The sequence below is a fragment of the Asterias rubens genome, chromosome 3, assembly GCF_902459465.1.
Source record: "Asterias rubens chromosome 3, eAstRub1.3, whole genome shotgun sequence".
NCBI classification, from domain to species: domain Eukaryota; kingdom Metazoa; phylum Echinodermata; class Asteroidea; order Forcipulatida; family Asteriidae; genus Asterias; species Asterias rubens.
This window is the reverse complement of record NC_047064.1, coordinates 1,242,453-1,265,465: the sequence shown is the minus strand read 5'-3', so window position 1 is coordinate 1,265,465 and position 23,013 is coordinate 1,242,453. Positions and strand designations below refer to the sequence as shown.

The following is a 23,013-nucleotide window of genomic DNA, read 5'->3' as shown; positions in this document are numbered from 1 at the left end:
TGAGGAAATAGGAAGAGTAGAATGCAGCAGGAAAGACTTGAGGACAGAATGTTGAGCATCAGAAGGTAGGTATGAATCCAAGTCACGACAAATAATGCACTTGTGAAAAAAAAACTTTACCATCAAACAATACTCTTTAAAGGAGTTCAGATGAATTCAGGTATGCATTTTGTTGTAGTAAAAGAAAGTGTAATTTTAGTAGCTCTTTAATAGTTAAGACGACAAATGTCTCTATCACAGATGATGATTGACTTAGGTCGTTAGGGTTTAGCGTGAATGATCTAGTTTGCTTAGGGTTAGGGTCTGGGTTAGGGTCTGAGTAAGGAATATAAACCAACACCAACCTGATGGAAGACACAAGTTTCTTGATAGAGTCCGATACATCCTTGGAGTGGTTTGCAAGTTGTTGCCATGTTGGTGGATCTTTAGGATTCAGAGCTAATGGTTTAGCGGTCTGGATTAGAGCACATGAGCTGGTGATCATCATTTTACCTGCCGAGATAATGGGTTCCATAGCCTGGCGAGCCTAAAACAACCAAACAATCAAGAAGGATTTGAAACTTTGCATAGTGGAAGTATTACTAAAATTGCGGTAATACCATGTGGATATCTCTTTTTTTTCATTCTCCTGAAGATGATCAGAGCATACTGATCAAAACATTGAGTCATTAACCACCAGTTCTTTTTAGAACTCTCTTAGTCAAACAATCATACATGTAGATGTTAAATTTGGGTACTGAAATCACAGAATCCTAAAAAAAAAAAAGGTGCCTGCTTGACTGAAGTAATCTGTAAAAAGCTTTTGTTGATGTACTGCTAATCTTAGTTAACCCCAAAACTTCATCCATATGCTGGATTCTAATTGTCAACAGCGTGAGTTAATCTGTTAAGAGTAAATTAAAGACAGTGGACACAATTGGTAATTGTCAAAGACTAGCCTTCACAGTTGGTGTATCTCAACATATGCATAAAATAACAAACCTGTGAAAATTTAACCTCAATCGGTCATCAAACTTGCGAGATAATAGTGAAAGAAAAAACACCCTTGTCACACGAAGTTGTGTGCTTTCAGATGCTTGATTTCGAGACCTCAAATTCTAAACTTGAGGTCTCGAAATCAAATTCGTGGAAAATTACTTCTTTCTCAAAAACTACGTCACTTCAGAGGGAGCTGTTTCTCACAATGTTTTATACTATCAACCTCTCCCCATCACTTGTAATCAAGAAAGGTTTTATGATTATAATTATTTATTGAGTAATTACCAATAGTGTCCACTGCCTTTAAAGTGGACACTACCTTCATCCAAGAACAAATCTTGGTTTGTAATTTGACTGTCATATTCGCCTCTTGACTTAGAAGGACCGCTTCTCATCGCTCTTGTGTCTACTGGACCACATTTTCAGGCACACTGTGTTTTTTTTTTAAAACCAAAAACAGCTTCTAATCCTGAGTAGTCGCAACTGTCTCAATACACATTTCTGAGTCTCACAAACCTGAGGTGTAATCTTAGCTGGGACGCTGGAAAACTCTGGTGAAGAGGCAAAGGAAACCAGATTCTCTACAGCCTCAAGGAGTGGCTTGGTGCTGGCGGCACACTTCTGTCTATTCTCATCACTGAAGTTACCATCGAGCGCCTGAAATAAAACAAACATGGTATGTAGTATCGTTAAATTTTTAACAGCTGGGCCCAATTTCATAAACCTGTTAAGCAGAAGATACTGAATAGAATACGGAAACAGGGTGTCCAGAGTTGCTGTAAATTTTTACCACAATTGTTAAAAGTAATATATTGGTGACTGCTTTACTTCTTTCATGAAAGTTTGAATGCTCTAGGAGATTTTGCGAAATCCCAAAGTGGGAAGAATCCAGAAGTCACATGCCTGGTGTTGGGTAAAAATTTACGAAGTATGCCTACTCTTTATCCTGATACAAATATCACACAAATACAAATGACTTTCTGGCTGATAGATCAGCAAGCTTACCTTAATACTCTTGACGAGATTTGCAGTACTGTTGGCAACATCTTTGGCAGATTGCACAAAGTGTTTCTTGGCCACAGGGTTACTAGTCTTAGACGACGCTACACGGCAGATATTGCATAGAGCTGAGGTGTGTTTGGCTACCTCAGTAGCTGCGGCCAAAACCTGTTAAAAAGAACCAAAAACAGCACATTTTTTGGCTACAAAATTCACATAAGTAAGGTTTGAAAGTTTGCATAATGGAAATATAGCTAAAAGAGGTTTGCGGTAACACCATGTGAAATTTCTTTTGAGTAGTGTTGGTTCTGAAAAGAAACGGTTTATTAACGACTCAGTGTTTTGATCAGTATGATCTGATTATCTCCAGGATTGTCTTCAGGATCACCTTTCTCCTGAAGACGATCATTGCATACAGATCGAAATGTTGAGTCGTTAACCACCGGTTCTTTTCTGTACCAACACTACCCAAAATAGGCTTTCACATGGTGTTCCCACAAACCGAATGTTTGCATGCGATGTCCACCAAAACTGAATAACTTGAATACAAGGGAAAGTTTGTAATAATGATCGATTTCTGAGATGAGACAATTTTGCATGCAGTTTTGTTTTTCTCTTTTGTAATTTCTGAAGTTTATCAGAATTGCAACTCTATGACAAGTGCTGGAATAATAATCAACATCTTTCTCATAAGCCATGCGGGTTGAAAGGGCGGGAAAGAACATGTAATGAAATTAATTTTAATAAGCACCCAGAAGTATGGATTTATTACTTTGCTTTATTACTGCAGCAATACTTGTTACTGTTCATGTTGCAGACCAATCTAGGAGAGCAAGTTTGGCATTAGATTTGTTTTATGAGAATGAGTACAAGTAGCAATGTACTAAACAAATTACGAGAGTTTGAAGTGTGCAAGTCGACCTCAACTTTTATCAGAAAACAAAGGACTAACTTTATAAGTGATTTACTGGGATCCTTCCTCACTCTATCAAAGTTCAACACCATAGGCATTTTCGCAAACACATTTTACATCAGTCCTCAGTCTAGTACCATTCAGTAACTCAACACCCAAACTGTTGGACTCTGATTATGGTGGTATGCCTGATCCAATGCAAATCATAATTAGTTATTTTCATCTTAAATGTTTTCTTCCTGTAGTCCGTTACCAAGAGTGGCTTTTAGCCTTGTATGGGCCGCACTTCATTAGATTTTTTGAAAGTTTACTAGTGCAGTCGTCAGCCCAACTAAATATGCAGTTTGATTTTAATGAGCTGTGGTAGTTTAACATTAAGTATATCAATTTATATTTTCCCCAAAATAATAAGGCAAGAAAACTGAACTGTTTTTGCTGCGCAAAACAAATTGGAAGAATAAGATTCTACTGCTATTTAAGTCATAACCACATAAGTTAATAAAACAATGAATTTAGCAAAATGTTTGTAAATCATTTGGGGTGTCTTAAATCATTTTTTTATTATGAAGTACAGACAAATGTAATAGTTCAATTGAATTGATTGACACATCTTTTTCTCAACAAATTTGTGCACAGGTTTAATATGTGAAATCACTCTCGTGTCTGGGTGTTTTTTACATTAAAACCAAGGAACTATAACAAAAATGTTTTTTGTGCTAAAAAGAACTTAACACAAAGTGAATGTGTCGTCCAATCTGTCATGGCACTGAACATTCAGACTGAAAAATAAAACAACTTAAGTTCTGATCACATTTAGACTCTGTTCCCTGTTTAAATTTCAGGTTAGAGAAGTACAAATTAAAAATAAATAAATGCAAGCAAAACAAAAAATTAGATAAAATAAGACCATCATAAAACATGCATTCACAAACCTGTCACAATAGATATCAATACAAATTAAACATAAATAATTATTAACAAAAAGAAATTAAACACGATGTGACATTTAACAGCTCATCTTGAAGGAAAAAAGAAAGACTAATGTAAAAAAAAAAAAAACGGAAGATTACAAATCAAGTTATAGGAGAAAATGAAAAAGAGATTGTTATGCCTGCCTTGCTAACAGGATGATAAATAGAATAGGTTTTAGTGATTGGGAAAGATGGAAGCATCTGCAAGGAAGCCCTATACACTTTTGGTAATTTTGAAAATCATGCTTTTAAAAAATGTATAAAGTTATGACATTTTACTTCTTTTTTAAGTTCTTGGTTTTTGCAAGGCTGCAGGTAATTTTATCTACCAAGAGTGTATACTGGCTTGCTTAGGTCTTGAACTTCATAATGTTAGGGACCAGTTTTATTGTGAAACTGGAAGGCCACCTACTTTTTTTAGTAAAACCATTGTTATCTCTGGACTAAAAAAGCCCTTTCACGACATGTGTTCTTGAAACTGTGTTCTTGAAACTGTGTTCTTGAAACTGTATAAATGTCTAATCTGGACCCCATTTCTGAAAGCTTGTAAGCAGGGCCCAATTTCATAAATAAAAGCAGAAACAATCTTCAAGCCAAAGTTACGTTAAGTTCGCATTGATGGGCTGGTGTCAAGCAGTACTTTCTGCTAAACAGTTTTATGAAATTGGGCCCTGGCGTTTTTTGCTTACATCATTTCCGTTAGCAGATTTTCAATTTCATAACAACTGCTTATCAAAAGCTGAGCAAAAGCCACACCAACTTTGCAGTGACTCTTGCAAGCAGATAAAGGACACAACAATGCAAATCTTCTTGATCAGTTTTGAAATATGCTTTTGCTTATAAATAACAAAAATTCTGCTATAGAGGCATACAAATTTTCTTAATGGTGACGAGCTTTGATTTAATTGGGCCTATGATATATCTATCCATGATATGTACAAAACCCTGTGGTGCAGACATTTTTAGCATGATGTAATTCTTGTGCGAAATGTTATTTCAAAATCAAGATATAAAATTTTTGCACTTACGAACAATATGGACAGTGGTCACATATGCAAAAGCAAAGAGCAAGACTGAAAATATCTTCACTAAAAAGTTCAAGACCTGGTGATATAAATGCCATGCTATAGGGAGATGGAGGGAGCCAAGTATAAATTTATATATAGAAGTGTTGTGTTGTTTCTAACCAGCAAATTGATCAGATGATCAGACATACGGGGTGATAAACGGGCGGACGAATGGAGTGAGGTTTGGGGGATGAGTGTGCTGATCAGCGGAATGACCGCTGAAAATGATGACATCAACACTCCCATGGTCTAACGACAAAATGCACAAAAAACGCTTGTGTTAGTGGATTAATCATGAAACATGGCCGTCTGAGATGGATGGAGTGGAGGATGAGGGGTTGGGAAGTGTTAGGGTTTGATTTCAATTATTTTCTGAGAGAGAAAAATTGATTCATTTCTGAAAAGCGAACTTAGCCAAGAACCCAATGGAGAGGAGACAAGGAATTAAGCTTGGGCGATATCACGATATTATCTAATATCGCGATATTAATTTGGAAACGATTTCGATATCGGATGGATTTGGTTTTAATTGAAATAGCGATATATCGCGAAAACCCCAAAGAACTAATCTAGGGAAAACCCATGCAGTCAGGTAGGGACTGAAAACACTGGTTGAATGTTTTTAAAGAATTTTTACTCCCGTTTTATAATTCTGTATTTTCTTATTTTTAATTTGTCCATATTTCCATGTTCAGCGCCCTAAAGAATGTCTACATGATGAGGGTGCAAAATAAGTTTTGGTGTAATTATTATTATTATTTTATAATTATTAAAACCCAAGCCAAGTACTGTTCCGGCATGATTTGAACCGGGTACTAGAGTTGAAAGGGGAGGAAAGATATCACTTTGCCAACCCGACGACCAGATGTGCCATTAAGGAGAGTTTTTATTTTATTGAAGTGCCAACGGCCAAGTTCCTAACAAAATTCAAATGAAACCATTCCCTTGGAAATTAAGAATAAGGGTAGTCAGTCACTTTCGGACATACAAAATTCATTAATTTCTTGGATGACTGTTTAAAACCTTCACCTAATGGATAGGAGAGGAAAGCAACAGACGGAATGTGACAGTAAAGGAGGTTTTCAAAATTACAGAAGATGAAAAAATATACAAATACAGACGAAGGGATTTGACAACTTTGTAAGATTTGGGCAGACATATTAAACCAATCTGGTATATAAGAAGCATATATGATGTGTTACATTTAGTATCCAGTGAATCTCACCAATAAGTTGACTTTACTAGAGTTTCTGTTCTTCTTCAGAGGGATATATTAAAAAGTTTATGTTACATTCCTGCATAATCATCATAACGTGTGGCATTTTGGGTTTATTTATTTATTACTTTGCTTCCAAAGAAACACTGTAGTGATTATAAAGGTAAACACATTGCTTAGTTTATTAATTGTGCAAAAGCAAACAAACAAATACACAAACCAAACAAACAAACAAAAGAGTACCTCATGCATCGCTCAGTCAAATCTCTCAAAGACTTTTCCCGTTTCCGCCAAATCCTACCAGAAACCCTTAGTGTTAGCTTGGTTTCAAATCATCTCTGATTTTGAACCTGCCACCTCAAGATTAATATGTCAAAGCTCTACCAACTGAGCTATCTAGCCCAAATGTTGGCGGTCCAACTAAAATGCATTTTGATCTCAAAGAGCAAGGACAGGTGAGTGGGGTTTTGCCTTATAAGTTGTTTTGATAAGTAAATTGCAGTAGTGTACAGTATGTTTGGTTAGATGTAGAGGTATATTACCCCTTTCTTCTAATTGTTTGCAGTAGTCACTGCTCATTATAATGTAGGATTTGAACTAGGCCCTCATCACTGGGCATTGATCAGTTGTCCAAGTGGTAAGATATCTGCTCTTGAATTGAGTGTTCAATTCCAATCCAAGCTGCCTGTGTTTTTTTCTCCCCCATAGGACTTAGAAATCACTAAGTACACAGTGCTAAGTGTAAGCTAAACACCAAATTCTACTTCAAGTTGTCTTTTCTACATAATACAGCAGCAATCTCTGATCACAATTGGTTCACTGGATTAATGCTACTTAAAACTCCCCAGGACCAGTCAAAGTTCTCTCCAAGAGGTCCGGCTGGTACGTTACAGCGCCAGGAGCATCACTGAGTGACGCATGCACGCTAGATAAGAGGCCACTATTATTATTAAATAAGATTCATGTTGAAAATATGTAGTTATTAAATATAGTTATTATTATCATTATCAAAATTCAAATTATCTGGAAGAGTTGACCGATGAGATTTGAGAGAGCAAGGTGATACAACAATGTGACACACAACTTCATCTTATTAGTAAGTGAGATGAGAGAAGAATCTTACGACACTAACCTGTTGCTGACTACTCTCTGGATTAAGAAGGCTATTACAGGCTGCTTGGATCGCCTGATGGGCTCGGGCAAACTGAGACTGGTCAACGAGGCCTGGACGTCCGGCTACGCTGGATGGATCAGCGATACCTACCAGGTAGGCAGACTGTTGAGGGAGAGTATTGTGAGAGGAACATCAATGCAAAGTTATTACCAGGTAGGCAGACTGTTGAGGGAGAGTATTGTGAGAGGAACATCAATGCAAAGTTATTACCATGGGGGAATCTTAGCCATGGCAGTCTTTCACTTTCAGAGAAAGAGTCCTATATTGGGCTAGGGGAATCTAGGACTAGCTATTTTCGAAAATAGGAGGTAGAACTTCAAGTGTAAAAGGAAACCCTTTTAACAAAAGTGGTAACAAAAGCTAAAAAAATGAACAGATAAACAGTCAGAGCCCTCCCAGCAATGTCATTCATTTGTTGCTACTCCAAACAAGGAACAAGACTAACCTGTGCAGCTGCTTCCGTCAGACCACAAACGGCTGCTCCTGCTGCCTCAACGCTCTTACCAAACTCCTCCAGCTGACCGTTCTTAGCATTCTGGGTAATCCCACCCATGCTCTCCCCAAGATCCTGCAGGTCAAAGGGCAAAGGTCAGATTAGATTAAGGGATATTTCACGATGGAATGGATTGGGAGGAGCAGTTTGGACATCAAGGACGCTTGAATTTATTTGTCTTTAGGTTGTGTCTTTTGAATAAGTGATCTTTTGAAAGCTACAGAAGATATTTTTTAGCCTTCTAGAAAGGCTCTGCACAGAACGGAGGCGTGATCGACTTTCTTTTTTTCTTCTTCTTGATTAAAGTCTTCAGCATCAAACTGCAGTATCAAGGAGACTACTATGAAAGGGTTCTTTCTAGTCAGCAATATAGACATATATTGAGAGAATTTTGACAATTTGCGATTACAAGCCATTTTGTGTCCCCAAAAATGCATTGGTGAATACAGGTTGCCAGACTAGTCTGCCCATTGCTGCATTTGGACCAATTGGCGTCCGGCAACCACAAGACCAAAGAAAGCTGGTCCCTCTATGTCGCAACTCTCTCAATAAAAAAGCTCTGGTCAAGAAATTTGAATATTGCCCTCTGGTTAATAAATTCCGCTAATGCCCTCACCTTAGATTTCTCCATGACACCTTGCAGACAGTCAAAGTAAGTCCAGTCATTAATGGGCTCATTGATATTGTCCAAGATATTCTTCATGGTCTGGATGTTACGGAGGGCGTTATCACATTCCTTCTGCCCTGGTGCTGCCTGCATGAAGGTGTCTATCAGGTTATTAATGCTCTCTGTCACACCTCTGCAGAAATAAATACGGAATCAAAGCATTTTAAGTGTTAATTAAAAAAAAAAGGAATTGAGGATGTTCCAACTCCTGCAACTGTATTCTTGTGTATCCAGTACACTGACTTCCTGTATTATATTGGATCATTGAGCTTTCTCAGTTTCCATCTTGTTAAGATGGACACAAGGTACATCTGGGTTTAGGGACACAAGGTATCTTATCCTTCTACTTGGCACAGGGTTAAGGCTTGGTCACACAGGCCCCAATAACAAGAACGAAAACGAGAACGATAAAAATGCACGCTCTCGATTGGTTGAATTGCTCCACGCAGAATACGCCCACGCTTATTCAACCAATCAAGGGCGTGCATTTTTATCGTTATCGTTTTCGTTCTCGTTATCGGAGCCTGTGTGACCGGGCCTTTACAATCTTGGTACAGGGACCTAAGGTGTACTACATGTATCTCATTACTGGGTACAGGGTTTACCTCTGGGTATGACACAAGGTATCTTATCCTAATAATGGGTACACGGTTAACATATGAATATAGGGCCACAAAGTATATTTTCCTACCTGGCTGCGGCAGCAAGGAGATTCTTAGCATTAGGGGCGTTAGGATCAGCTGACATTGCCTTGACGACTAGAAGAAGCTTACTGGAAGTGACTGAGATGGTCTTAAGACTTCCAACCATCTCGGACTGCGCCTCCTTGCTCTAGGAAATCAATTCAAATCAAAGATTATAGCAAAAGTGTGAATGATATTTTCAGCCCACAATGGAGTTTGTCAACTAATATGAATAAATTGTTGAATCTTAGCGCCAGCAGCTTTGGAGATTTGAAGTTTCAAATTCATCATGAACCATAACTTCAACTTTATAAATCTTAATAATCTCAGTCAGTAAGAATAGTAGTTCATATTCTAGTGACAAATAAGTAGACTTTTTCCACATATGCTGAAATCTTGTTTATCAAGTCTGAACTGCTATAGAACCCTTGCATATGACCTAACAAGCTCAAACTGCGCTTTCACTTATATTAGGTCAAACGAAGACCTGTCATTGGCTGAGAGTGATGTGTGATGAATACGTGCTTGCCATTTCCATTGTTGGATCTCAGCGCTGGTGGTTTAAGCAAGGGGTCTACTGTTCAAAAGGTATGGGGGTTCAGATACAAACAAGTTAGAGGAAGAGGGTGGGGGTTCAATAACTGAAGTTGCCAGTCTACAAAACAGTTATTAATTAACATGAATACTCATCTGTAATCAACAGGACATGTAGTGTTATAGTTTTAAGGATACTGGGATTATTTTTTAAAAGGGTGTACAGGATTTGGTATCGATTGGTACATATAGAACTTCATAACAAGGTGATCATTAGCTTAAATTGGTGAATTTAATTTTCCAAAGGTTATTTTAATTTGTGTATATTCTTATAGACTTGTTTCATGTCATCGTTCATTGTATACTGTTCTCTTTTGTTCTTTATCCAGAAGCTCGGATCCATCTCAGACCAGTGGTTTCCACTAAATGGACCACCGAGTTGAAATAAATAATACCTACAAAAAATCAACAGGGACTGTCAATAGGATTTGAAACCTTGCATATTGGAAGTATAACTAAGAGAGGTTTGCAGTAACACCGTGTGAATATCTCTTTTTGAGTAGTGTTGTTGGTTCTGTAAGAACCAGTGGTTAAAGACTCAAACCTCTTGTTCTTGTCAGAACCAACACTACTCAAAAGAGATTTTCACATGGTGTTACCGCAAACCTCTCTTACTTGTAAAGTAAGCTGTTCAGAGTTTCTTTGGAATTAAGAATGGATCGGCCTACTCAAGTACCTGATCTGAATTCTGGTAATCGAAGACAAACTCAATGGTATGTTCTTCCAATGGTTGCCGTTTCAGATACAGAAAAACCTGTAAGGCTCAATCAAACAATTGCTACATGTCCAAACCATTCTTACTCTTCACATGTTATATCTACAATTGGAATTTCAAATACAACGTTTTGTATTTGGTGTTAGACTTGCTTCGCTTGTTACTCCTTTCATCTGCATGTGAAGCTACCAATATGAACCATGTATGCTAACTAAGTTTGATAGAATCTTTCAATTTGAAAATGGTATCCAACTGTTATCATATTATTGTAAAGGCCCTCATACTGTATATTATTACAAATAATGGTTGCTATGGTTATTTCAACTTCCCTATGAATAATGCTAACACAACTGAACAGAACGCCAAGTTTAGTTCACAAAACTTTCTGAAATTATTTTGTAGATTTAAGTTTTTTTATATCCACCAAATGTAAACCTCCATGGTTTAGGGTGAATACCAAATTTTAGTGCCAAGTATGACCCAACACTCCTACTGTTTATTATTTTTTAGTAAAAAATGGTTAATGGCCTGACAAAACGATCCTAGCAGAGTCTTTCTTGAAGGCTATTTATTGTGTACATTTTACTTGTTATTTAACCTTAACGATAACACACCTTGACATTTCTAAGTTAAGTCTATGAGAGAAAGTTACTTGTTAAGATCAACCTTTTAAACCAAACCATATAAATATATTTATTGGTGACAGGATTCGGAAAAAACTGAGTGTACGTTATCATACATCAGAATATAACCACAATCAAAGAAATGTTCGGAATAAGAGAGTTTTATGGGACAATAATCTTCAATTTGTCTGCGTTTTGCGGTCGCAGAGGGGATCTTACCTTTTTTATAAATTTTGTCTCCTTTTTATCAGAAATGGGGTTGATTTACTCTGGGTGTTTTTATTTTGTATTTTATTGTGTAATATGATTGTTTGTATTGCAATGTTTTTTACTAATTTCCTGCTACTTTTTTTACTGTTGTGTATTTAAAAAAAAAAATATTGCTATTTTTCTCATGTTTTTTAATCCTGCTTTTTATTGTTTTTCTTGACTGTACAGCGCTTTGAAACAGTGTTAAAGCGCTTTATAAATGCATTTAAGTTAAGTTAAGTTATTTACATGACTCGTCCATCATTGAGAATAATTCTGGTGATTAGAAAATATGACATTAAAAACCTGCAACCATGTTATTGGTTATGAATAGTGTTATTTTTTGATGTTGTTGCTTAGTATCTCTATGACATTACGCCCCAGAAGGACTTCTTGATGTCTTTATATCTCACCGATGATGTATATACAGGCCTCGATGTAAACTTTGGAGTCTTTAGAAAGAAGCAAATCAAAATAATGCAGGGAAATGTAAATAATAGCTTTGTAAATGATCAGTGAGCGTGGGAATCATCCACTCTTCAAAATTCTACTCTTCAATAAGAAAAGAGTACATTCATGTTGTTTCTTGATTAGGCTGGGGGTGGGTCAAGACTTCAAGATATCCACCTCAAAGAAGAAAACTGACGCCAGTGAGGAAAGGAGAACATAAATCATGCAAGTGACTTGTCCAATAACTCACAGATAAATCAAAGAATTTTTACAAGATTCTTGAGTAATACCATTCCTTGATATGATTAAATTTGAACGTTTCTATTTTCTTAGATGAAATTCTAGAAGTATAATGAGCCACTATTATTAATAAAAGTTAAGTTGGGAAGGTAGTGCATTCTGCTCTACCGACCAAGCTCCTAGTGGATGACACCCATGCGTACACCCTGTGAAGGGGGTAACCCTCTTTCAGCCCCATAAGTAGGTGACAGTTGATCTGCAGCCCTCATCTTGAAGCAACCGACTGGCCTTGTGAGTTGGGAATTAAATTTGAAGTGTTAACCTACCGGTGCTGCTCCAGCCATTCCCATCCCAGACTGCATCAAGTCATTGAAGTCATGACTGAATGTATTCGCTGCCCCAGCAAGCTCTTGAGGTGTACCACGAGAAGCTGTGACTAACTCACTAGCAGCGACGTTCAATCCTTGGGCTGCCTTGTTCAAGGAATTCTGATGATCCTGGTAGTTCCTTGCATCTCCAACAGGAAGCTGTGGAAGGGTTTAGATAAGATCGTAAGGAATCAAACAAGTAACGATTGTCAGATTCTCAAATAAAGAAAGGTTGAAATCTAAATTAAAAAGATTGTATCAAAAAAAGGAACAAATATTATCTTAAAGATCAATCTCGAAAGGCTTGAGGAAGGATTTAAATAAGATGTCGTGAGAAATTAAACAAATAATGATGGTCAGATCATCAGTTAAAAAAAGTTTGTATTCTTTAAATAAAGAGATAGTATAAAAAATCAAAATCAAATCTTATCTAAAAGATCAGTCTTGAAGATGTGGGGCAATTTAATATAAAAGCGTCCTCTACACAAAATGTAGCTAAGCTTAAGAAAAATTTGCCTACCGGAATAAACTAACCAGCCAAAACACTATGTGGAATGTACCATTTTGGACTGGTATCCTGCTATTTTAGCTTAGCAGAACACTTTGTATGCAATATTTTCTACTTAAGCAGCACTATTTCGTCCTTCTCACTAAAATCTACAGATCTGATCACAAAGATCTGATGTTGAATAGATACTGACGCATATTCAGTCACAAAATTCAATGCTCATAATTCAATGATCATAAAATCAATCGGATATTCAACACCTTGAAGCTGTTCAATCCTCTGTAGAGTTTTATAAACCACTCCATTTTAACAAGTATTCCATCAAAGAAGAAACACCTGGTATCAAATCATCCCACAAATAATGAATTGTGCAAAATAATTATTGCAATATTTCGCGATATAATTGACATTTTGCATGCAGTCGCCAAGAGTGCATACATGCATTATTCTAAACAGTGAGCACAAATTGTTAGTTTTACAGTAAACAAAACAACAATATATTAAAACACATATTACCTATATACCAACCCTGTCAAAAACACCAACAACGTCTGAAAGTTACATATCGTCGGCTCAGGACTATACGGTCGTTAGAGCAGTTTGTATGGATTTCACAAAATTGGTTTTTGCATATTTTGGAGCTACTGGTAAATGGAATTTATGGGTCGAGAGTTATCTCTGAAGTAATTGAAACATTCAGTTTCCAACAAAAACATTTACTTGTGGATTTTGATGAATTTTTTCAAAACTAAGAGCATTTTTCACTTAACGACCTTTAAATTATTACTTTACAGTAGTGAGACGACGATATATAATTCTTCATTATTATTATCACCAACATTAAAACAACCAACAATGTTTCAAATTAGACCACATCACCTTGTTAACAAAAAGCTTTATACCGTACATTCCCGGTCATTTTCCGGCAGGCAAGATCATACTGGTCATATGAACAATTTCAAATTTATCACAGTGAGTTACCACAAACAAACCATAATTGTAAAAGTATCAATTTGATTTAAGTGAAAGTTGAAAATTCATGGCCCAAAAATTTGATTTGGATAATATTATTACCAAATAATGATTTTGTGAAAATATTGAATGATTTGGAGAGAAAACTTTTGGACCACAAATTGTAACTCCAGATTCCTTTTTGGTAACGCTAAAGAGATTTTGTTTTCGAACGAGGGATGATTCTGTGACGGTATTGTAAGGTTTCAGACAGAAATTGAGGGACGAACGTCCTCAAAGCCGACGCATGCGCAGATGACAGGAAATGACATAAATACCGGCGCAAAGCCATCCGTCGTTGAAAATGAAAACTCTCTAATGAAACGTAGTGCCATAACAAACACCAAAGATGGAAATGTTACGTAAAATGAAGCAAAGCAATCTTCACTAGTTTCACCTCGACATCTAAGACAAGACTTTCTGCTCAGTGGTTTCCCCACTCTTTGATCCTGAACTGAATCTTCACACTTATTTCACTTACAATGTATGCTAGAGAACTTACAAACCACAGACATAGCATCATGCATTTTATTTTCCTCCCCAAAATATTGGCACAATTTATAAACAAGTCATTTGACAGACAGCAAGACAAAAGTTCTAATTTTGTGTATGGGAAAAACAACAAGTCAACATCCATAAACACGGAGTAATGAGACAATGTGATAAAAATACAAACTATGATCAATGTATACATACCACAGCATTGTCAAGATGGGGACTGGCTTACACAACGGTTGGTGATAGGGAAGGACAATATTCAATGGAAGAACAACAGGGGTAAGCCGTATCCGAATTGGCGGCTACGGCTACGGCTAGGACTGTTGCTGAAGGAGTTGCTAAGGGCTGTGTCACACAAGGCAATTTACAGGCAACCAGTTCAAGGCAATCTCCAAGAAGTAAAGCCATTCACATTTCATTAATCACATATTTGTCTTTGAGACTGGAACACACTGTTTGAAAAATGCCTCCCATGCTACCAAAGTGGTCCAGCCGTCGATTTCACCAAACTCTTCCTAACTTAGGATTAATCTTAGGACTTAGGACGGGTTCAGTTCCGTATCCAAATACGAAGGACGCATTGAACTCATCCTAAGTTAGGACGGGTTACTCGTCCTAACTCGAGATAGGATTGATCCTAGCGTTTTGTGAAATCGACTGCAGTAGCATTAATGCATTGCAGTTGGTTGGCTCAAAGTTGCCTGCAAAAGTTGCCTCGTGTGACAAGTGCCGTGCAGGATGACGTATAGTTTAATGCGGAAATCTAGCCATAGCCGTAGCTGTAGCCGTTAATTCGGACACGGCTTGAGGTACATACACGAGACTGGAGGGCAACTTCCTGGTCCTGTGACACCACAATGGCTTCACTGATGAACTCTGAGGTGTAAGAAAAGGTCTCAAACACCTCCAGGAGCTGAGGATGAGGAAGGGAAGGAAGGAGAAACACCACGTGACAAAGATGAGACAGAACAAGGAGTAAGACAGAACAAGGGATAAGACGGAAGGAGGGATAAGACGGAACAAAGGATGGAAGAGAACAAGGGATGGGGCAAACAAGGGATGGGGCAAACAAGGGATGGGGCAAAACAAGGGAGTGTGCCGACAAAGGATAAGACGGAACAAGGAGTAAGACGGAACGAGGGATGGGACAACCAGAATGGGATATACACGTACAGTGAGGGATAACAACTAATACTCGGGGAAGGGGGAGGTTATTTGTGAGGTTGGGATGAGGTTGCTGCTTCCATGATGAAATACGTTGGAATCGGACATACCACTATAATCAAAGTCCAACAGTTTGGGTGTTGAATTGCTGTATGGTGTTGGACTGAGGACTGCACTTGTAAACTGATTATGCTTTAAATGGGATCAGATACACCAACAGAATCAGAGTCCAACAGTTTGAAGCATTCTAAGATACCAAATTTGGTTCCCAAAATGTTAAAATAAGTTTTGAAAAATGCAAAATTGTAGGCGTTACAGCAACCCCTCCCTCCCCTAAAACCTGAACATGTTGACTTTACACAAATATCATACCTGATTAAGGGACATACACACATTATTCAAAAATGTCTTAATGATTAATATGTCAATAAAAACAACACTTACATTTTTAAATAAAACAAAATGCATGCAAACATTTAAAGTCTGAACATCAATTGGTGGGTTTTTTTCAGTGACATGGCCCTCAGACCATAATTGATATGTTATAATAATTCCATGTTATGATGATTAGTGAACACAAAACAGGACCTCATGCTGATGTGATTAGCGTGATGTGATTAGCGTGATGTGAAAGCAATGTAAGCAATGTTGATTAGTTATTCTCTAGACATGAAAGGAAGCAATGCTGGGGTGGATTTCACAAAGAGTTAGGACTAGTCTTATCTCGTGTTAGGACCAGTTACTCGTCCTAACTTAGGGCTATCCATGCAATTTGTATATCTCCTAGGACTAGTCCTAACTCTTTGTGAAATCGACCCCAGATATCTTTTCACAAACATAATCTGGATTGTAAAGACATAGTTCATATGTCATGCAATCACGTTCACAAAACAAAACTTCACATATTCATTTGTCAGGTACATGCTACTTTGAATTTGGAGAGTAAGTTAGGCATGTCATGTTTCCATCTTAATGCACATAGACAACATTGGTAACTACCAAATAACTGTATCCCAACTTTACGTCAATCAACATAATAGACTCATGTAAATTTAAGCTCAGTCGGTTATTGGAGTCACAAGAAAATAACTGGAAAATTGAAACGTTTTCAATGTTTTCAAATATTGATATGGTTTTGCAAAATAAAGAGTTTCATTCATTTCTCAAAAACTAAAGCATTTCAGGAAAAAAAGATTTGACAGGAAATTTTCCACTATGACGAACTGTGAACCATGTAAGTAATGCACTAATATGTGAACATTTATTTGTTTACCATTACCAATGTTGTACACACACTTTAAGATATATTAGTTGCTGTGGATACATGTTCCTTGTTCTGAAACCAATTGTGTTTTTTGGGGGGTATTTACACGTTAATAATTTCCCAATTGTGTTAAAACAATAACTGTTCCTCCTGATGTGCAGAGAACAACCAAAATGTTAGTATAACTAAATAGCTTTGTTAATGTTAGTAGCTTACCATCATGTTTTGTTCATGTTGGGCACGGGCCAGTCGGATAAGCTAATGCAGTATCAGGCAAGGTCAAGTCAAAATACAAGTCATGTCAAAGGTTAATTATATGCACTTCCGGTCATATCCAAGCGATGCTATTGGTCATGCTTTCATGATGGTTAAAACATTCTACATGCAGAGGAATTTGTTGTTGCTAGAGAGATAAGACTGTTGCTGGATAGGAGGCAAGTCTGATTTTAAGAATGATAAGTAAGAATGCAGAGTTTAGCCAAGCAACTTTGGGATTATTCTCTTTCGATGTATTGGGATGTCTGTGGTAAAACAACAATTTTATAATGGCGGGAAAACTTTTGTACAACAAAATAGTTGTATCAATTTCTCTTTTGTGAGCATAAGTTGTCCTAGGACAAATGTGTGCACGGTTTTTATGTTGAATTACATGATCATACCTTCACTTTAGTTAGGGTTTCATGTTTGTTTTGGGGTTGTTATTTTGTTCCTGTTTTTTTATGCGGGGTTTCCTTGATGATTTCAAAGTCTGCATGGAATTGTTTTCAAAAGAGTACGAAGTTGATAGCATATGAGCCACTAACCATGACAATTTGTTAGCTTTATATCAATCAAAATAAATGTTTAAAAAAGAAAATTAATGGCTTTACTGCTGCTGTTTTAAATTCAAAACATTCTACATCTTTCACTTGTTGATGATTATTTAGTATTTTAAAGAAACGAAACAGCAGTTTGATTTGAAAAAATCTACAAGAATTTCATCTAAAATAAGATAAGACCCCTTGCATATAACATCAAAAGAGCAGACGGCGCTCTCAATGAGGTCAAAGGAAAACCTATCATTGGCTGAGAGTTGTGCGCAGCATCAATACGCCTGCACGTTTCCAATGTTTGAGCTCAGCAATGGTGCCAATGCAAGGAGTCTATTGAATGGATGAGAGTTGCGTAGTATTCTGAAGTGTTAGATCTACAGTCAGCACAGCATGCTTTTATTTTTACTTTAATTCAAGATGCGCTGAAGCCAACATACCTTTCCTGACATCAGACCCTTACTAGCTTCAACTACTGACTTGATTGCTTTGTCCACATCACGTTGGCCTGGTAGACAACTCACGCAACTGTTCAAAGCATGGGATACTGCCTTGGCAACCTACAGGTACCAGACAGAGGTAGAAAAACAGCTCTCAGAATTCCACATTTTCTTTTTGCATACTTTAAAGTGAAGTTAGGGGGTGGTCCTAAAAAAGTGTATGGATTCTATGTTGTTGAAATAAATCAACATTTTCTTTTGTATACTTTAAAGTGAGGTTACAAGAGTGGTCCTATAAAGTGCATGGTTTCTATGTAGGTGGAATAGTAAAGGCCTCCTTATTGATAGGCTTCAAGGTGATAATCAACAGTGGATGATAAAGATTCAATACCTGTGCCAATCGTTGTTGATTGTCAGGATTGTTGGGATCTGCTAAGGCTTTCCTGGCCTCCTCTAGAAGATTTGCTGATTTATCCAAGACGTCCTTGGCTCGGTCAATCATGGCATCTCGAGCTGGCTTCTCCTGAGGAATGTCAAACAGAGTTTGAAGATCTTTATGTGCTTAGCCAACTTTTGCGCTTCACATTTTTATGAAATTGGTCCCTAGACTTTATGTACCTACAGTTTGAGATCTGTCTGTGCTTAGCAAATTGTTGTGCTTAACAACTTAATGAAATTGGTCCCTATGCTTCACTGACTTCTACTGTACCTAAATTAGACCCTGAATTGCCCATCGAGGAACACTTGTGGGCTATAGACCCCTGCACAGCAGTCAAAGCATCCATTCTGTCCCCAAAATCCATTCTGTCAAATTGGGAGTCAAAATTTTCACAAAGGAAGTGACTCCCGAAAAAGCAAAAAATTGTGGGCGTGAATTGTTCGGAGGTGCATTCCACGTTGAGCAAGGTGTCCATTGTGCGTATAAACTGTGAGTACTTAATGAATCATTAAATGACTAAATCTACATACATTAGTTGTAGCAGCTACACCTCTAACAGCTCCAGTTAGACTCGTCAGTGAGTTGGCCGTATCTCTAGCAGCCATCCCAGTGTACGTCTCATTAGCCTGAGCTGCTGCTGTAAGGAGTTGGGCCATGGAGGCACCAACGTTCTTAGATGTAGAGCCAAGCTGAGTGGCGCAGGAATCAGGCTAAAAACACAAATAGAATTCAGAATATGAGGTGAATCTTACACAACAGCAAATTTAAGACATTCTGATGAAACAAAAGCTCTGCAGTAGTTCAAGAAAGGGATGTGAGGGTAGCTTGCTCCTTGACATCTTAAGGAAATAAAGTCCTGTCCTGAGACTTGGGACTCTATCTAGTGCAAAATGCGTGCATCACAAAAATGAATTTGACTTTGGAGACCCTTGTTGTGATGCATCTCAGCTCCTCATGAAGTCAAACCTTGATCATTCAAACTCTCAATATTGTTAAGGAATTGGTGGTTTACGAAGGAGAGATAGAAGAGATAGAAGGGATTGAAGGGAAATGGGGGTGTCTTACCGTTTCTCCAGGTAGAGGCAGTAGCTTTTCAGCATCAGCAGTCCTCCGAATCTCCTCAAGTTGATCTTCAAGTGATTTTATAATATCCAAGGCATTATCGATCTCATGAGCACCACAAGCTTCTTGGGCCTTGGGGGATCAGAACAAAGAAGTCATTAGAAGATGTCTCCAATCATTATAATTTTAGTTTGAACAACTTTTGAACCTTTTCAAGAAGTTGAAACCTGAAAACTGCATCCATATCAAACACAAACGCCATGCAGGCTTGCATAATTTATATATAATTCAAAATCACAGTGTATGATATTGCATGGCCATACAGTAGGAGGGTTGACAACGAAGAGCCATTTAAACTGTTACCACCGTATAACTGCTGTGTAACTGGCACCACAGTCAATATTTCTCTGTTCGACCCAAAGGTAAACTCAAATCAACCCACTCAGTTTCAATCAATCAATCAATCAATCAATCAATCAATCAATCAATCAATCAATCAATCAATCACTCACTCACTCACTCACTCAATCAATCAATCAATCAATCAATCATGTTTTCGTTGTAGTTTTTTACTATCACCATGTTTTTTACCCTCACCTTATTAGCAGCCGATCTGAGGTCAGTCAATGCACCAGCCATATTCTTAGTGCAATTAGCAAGTTGTAGAGCTGCAGATTTGTCTTCCACTGTTGGTATAGCGGCTCTAGAAGCTGAAATCAGTTCAGTACCCGGCTGAGTGGATCAACAATAAAAAGTTTTAAGGAAAACAAATTGATCAATCCATTTAAAGACACTGGACACCTTCGGTATTTGTCAAAGACCAGTCTTCTTCTCACTTGTTGTATCTCAACATACGAACAAAATAACAAGCCTGTGAAAAATTTGGACTCAATTGGTCGTCAAAGTGGTGAGATAATAATGGAAGAAGAAAAAAACCTTGTCACACGAAGTTGTGTGCTTTTAGATGCTTGAATTCGAGACCTCAAAATCAAATTCCGAGGTCTCGACACCAAAATCAAATATCTCTCGGAAATGATGTTACTTCAGAGGGAGCCGTTTCTCACAATGTTTTATACTATCAACATCTCTCCATTGATCGCCAAGAAGTAAGCTTTTACGCTAGCAATTACCAATAGTATCCAGTGCCTTTAAGCAAGTTCCCTAAGATAACAATTTAACATGTTCTTCACTCAAAATGCTGCAACAATAGCAGAACTGTTATTTTACCTGGATGAAGTGTTGGCTGGAATTGATGAGAGCTAACTGTGCACTGAGGTTATCAGGTTGCTGCATACAATCACGAATACCTCTGATCAGCTTAGGAATATGCTCAGCTACATTCTAGAAAAACAAACAGCATGTAATCATATTTGAGTAAAGCCTCTGCTATTCATACAAAACCTTTCAAATTGCAACCAACCAGTAAGTGCTATACTGTTTAACAAGACCACTTATATCAAACAAAAATCCAGAGTTACAAGAACAAATTAAAATGATTGATAAAGACATATTCTACTGTATTCTTTAGACAAATATACCAAGGTAGTTATCCTTCCTGACTGTGTAGTCATCTTTAGGTTCTTCTCTCTACATTCTGTTCTGATCTTTTAACTCATTTTCAACCTGACTGCTTCAGTTAAACTGACGTACTTGTATAAAATAATAATAATGGCTTCTGATATAGCACTCAGGTCCGTCACGCAGTAACACTCACGGCGCTTCAACATTATTACCCCTGGTCACTGGGCCTTAAATCATTCCTTAAACCATCTCAGCTCCATTGGGAGTATACAGCCTGTGCCGCCAAATATGTACTGCAATCAAGGCTAATCAATCACAAGAACCAACTCTGCCCTCACAGGTACCCATTTACCCCTGGATGGAGAGAAGCAATTATAGTGAAGTTTCTTGCTCAGGGACACAAGTGTGACGACCGGGATTCGAACCCATACTCTGCTGAACAGAATCACTAGAGCTTGAATGCGGTGCTCTTATCCGCTAGGCCACAACACCCCACATATTTTCCACTTAGCATTCAAGAAAAACTCAGCTTATTGTTGGCTACAATAACAATGTTGAATAACATGAGTTTTCAGCTTCTGACCACAGCCACTGCCAAAGCCATTAACTCGGACCAGGGTTGCGATATATTACCTTGCATTCATCAATCATGTGCTGCTGGGTGCTAGGGTTCTTAGTAGAGTCTTTAGCTCCTTGAGCGGCAGCGATGGTCTGAGTTGATGTTGCTGCAGCTTGCTTAGCAGCAGCCTAAAGAATAGACAAGGACAAACATTATATTAGTGTCTTAATCCCAATGCAAGGGGTCTTTTATCAATAAAAATAACCAGAGTTTTCCCAACAAATGATTTCTTTTAAGCCTACCTCAAGTCGTTGTAGGATCTTCTTCTTCAGAGCATTATTAGCAGCAGCATTGGTAGCCGTTCGTAGATCTTCAGCAGCTTGCTTCAACCTTTGCTGTTGAGTCTCATCGTGAGGACTGCTAGCACAAGCCTTAGCTGCTTCTACCATCTTGCCGGTAGCGTCAACTAGCTGCTTAGCGGCGTTGATTAAGCGTTTCTGGGCATCGCTCTCAGTCACTGCATCAGCGTCACCTTTGATGGCATCGACAAGCTTAGACGTGGCCTAAAGTACAAGACGGTTGAAAGTATTATCTAAGATAACACAAAGCTTTTGGAAGAAGAATTTTTTTGTATTCAATGTAAATATTCTTAATCTTGTAATTGTTGTTGTTTTATGAGGATTTGTTTCTGGTAAGAAAGACTATAAAGAATATAATGGTTAAAAAAGAAAACATAAAAAAAGTAGCCAAGTAAAGAAAGAAAGACATTAGTTGTAAAGTATAAGTATGAACCAGCAAGTAGAATGGGACCAACAGGTTTCAAATAGCCTCCTAAGTTCTGTGAACAAAAATCACAACATATAGGTTTTCTCGGTCAAATTCGGCAAATGAGCAGTCAATTTAATTTTCATGCGTTCGAATTAAAGCTGTTTTGCTCTTCCAGTTGTTACTGCGTTTCAAATTCAGAATTCGGCCATTCAATTTCGTTTTAAGTCGAGTCAAATTCCTTAAGCACTCTGTTCAATTTAGCGTAGCGTCATTCTTTTTCGTGACACACACGCCTCAAGAAGCATCTGCGAATTTGAATGCTGCTTTGATGAATTGTTAAATTGAATGATTATTTTGTTAATTCGAATGACGCAACATTACATTTGACTAATCTCAAAACGAAATTGAATGACCCTTTTGAGTAGCATTCGATTTTGCGCGAAATAGAATAAATAGCTTGGTGGTCAAATTGGCTGCTCTTTTTTCGAAATTGACCGAGAAAACCTATATTAGACTCGGATGAGATGCGAACCCACAACCTTTGCAATTCTAGAGCAGATGTCTCACCAA

The 23,013-nt window shown here is 37.7% G+C and overlaps 1 protein-coding gene across 7 annotated transcripts in view; it reads right to left on the bottom strand.

The window, feature by feature from the left end:
* LOC117288051 (talin-1-like) overlaps positions 1-23,013 on the bottom strand; it is a 97,339-nt gene that overhangs the window by 27,196 nt on the left and 47,130 nt on the right. For 3 of the 7 annotated variants that reach the window (XM_033768734.1, XM_033768735.1, XM_033768740.1), the window contains 18 exons: positions 21,978-22,238; positions 21,750-21,863; positions 20,823-20,936; positions 20,193-20,327; positions 19,599-19,727; positions 19,064-19,243; positions 18,486-18,617; positions 18,095-18,214; positions 15,235-15,330; positions 12,359-12,559; positions 9,170-9,309; positions 8,428-8,611; positions 7,764-7,886; positions 7,277-7,420; positions 5,049-5,177; positions 1,984-2,145; positions 1,495-1,635; positions 345-526 (listed from right to left, as the gene is read on the bottom strand). In XM_033768734.1, the coding sequence (XP_033624625.1) occupies positions 345-526; positions 1,495-1,635; positions 1,984-2,145; positions 5,049-5,177; positions 7,277-7,420; positions 7,764-7,886; positions 8,428-8,611; positions 9,170-9,309; positions 12,359-12,559; positions 15,235-15,330; positions 18,095-18,214; positions 18,486-18,617; positions 19,064-19,243; positions 19,599-19,727; positions 20,193-20,327; positions 20,823-20,936; positions 21,750-21,863; positions 21,978-22,238 (2,687 nt within the window). Of the gene's footprint in view, positions 1-344; positions 527-1,494; positions 1,636-1,983; positions 2,146-5,048; positions 5,178-7,276; positions 7,421-7,763; positions 7,887-8,427; positions 8,612-9,169; positions 9,310-12,358; positions 12,560-15,234; positions 15,331-17,061; positions 17,104-18,094; positions 18,215-18,485; positions 18,618-19,063; positions 19,244-19,598; positions 19,728-20,192; positions 20,328-20,822; positions 20,937-21,749; positions 21,864-21,977; positions 22,239-23,013 lie in introns of all 7 variants that reach the window. The other 4 variants (XM_033768736.1, XM_033768738.1, XM_033768737.1 and 1 more) reach the window with 4 other exon arrangements.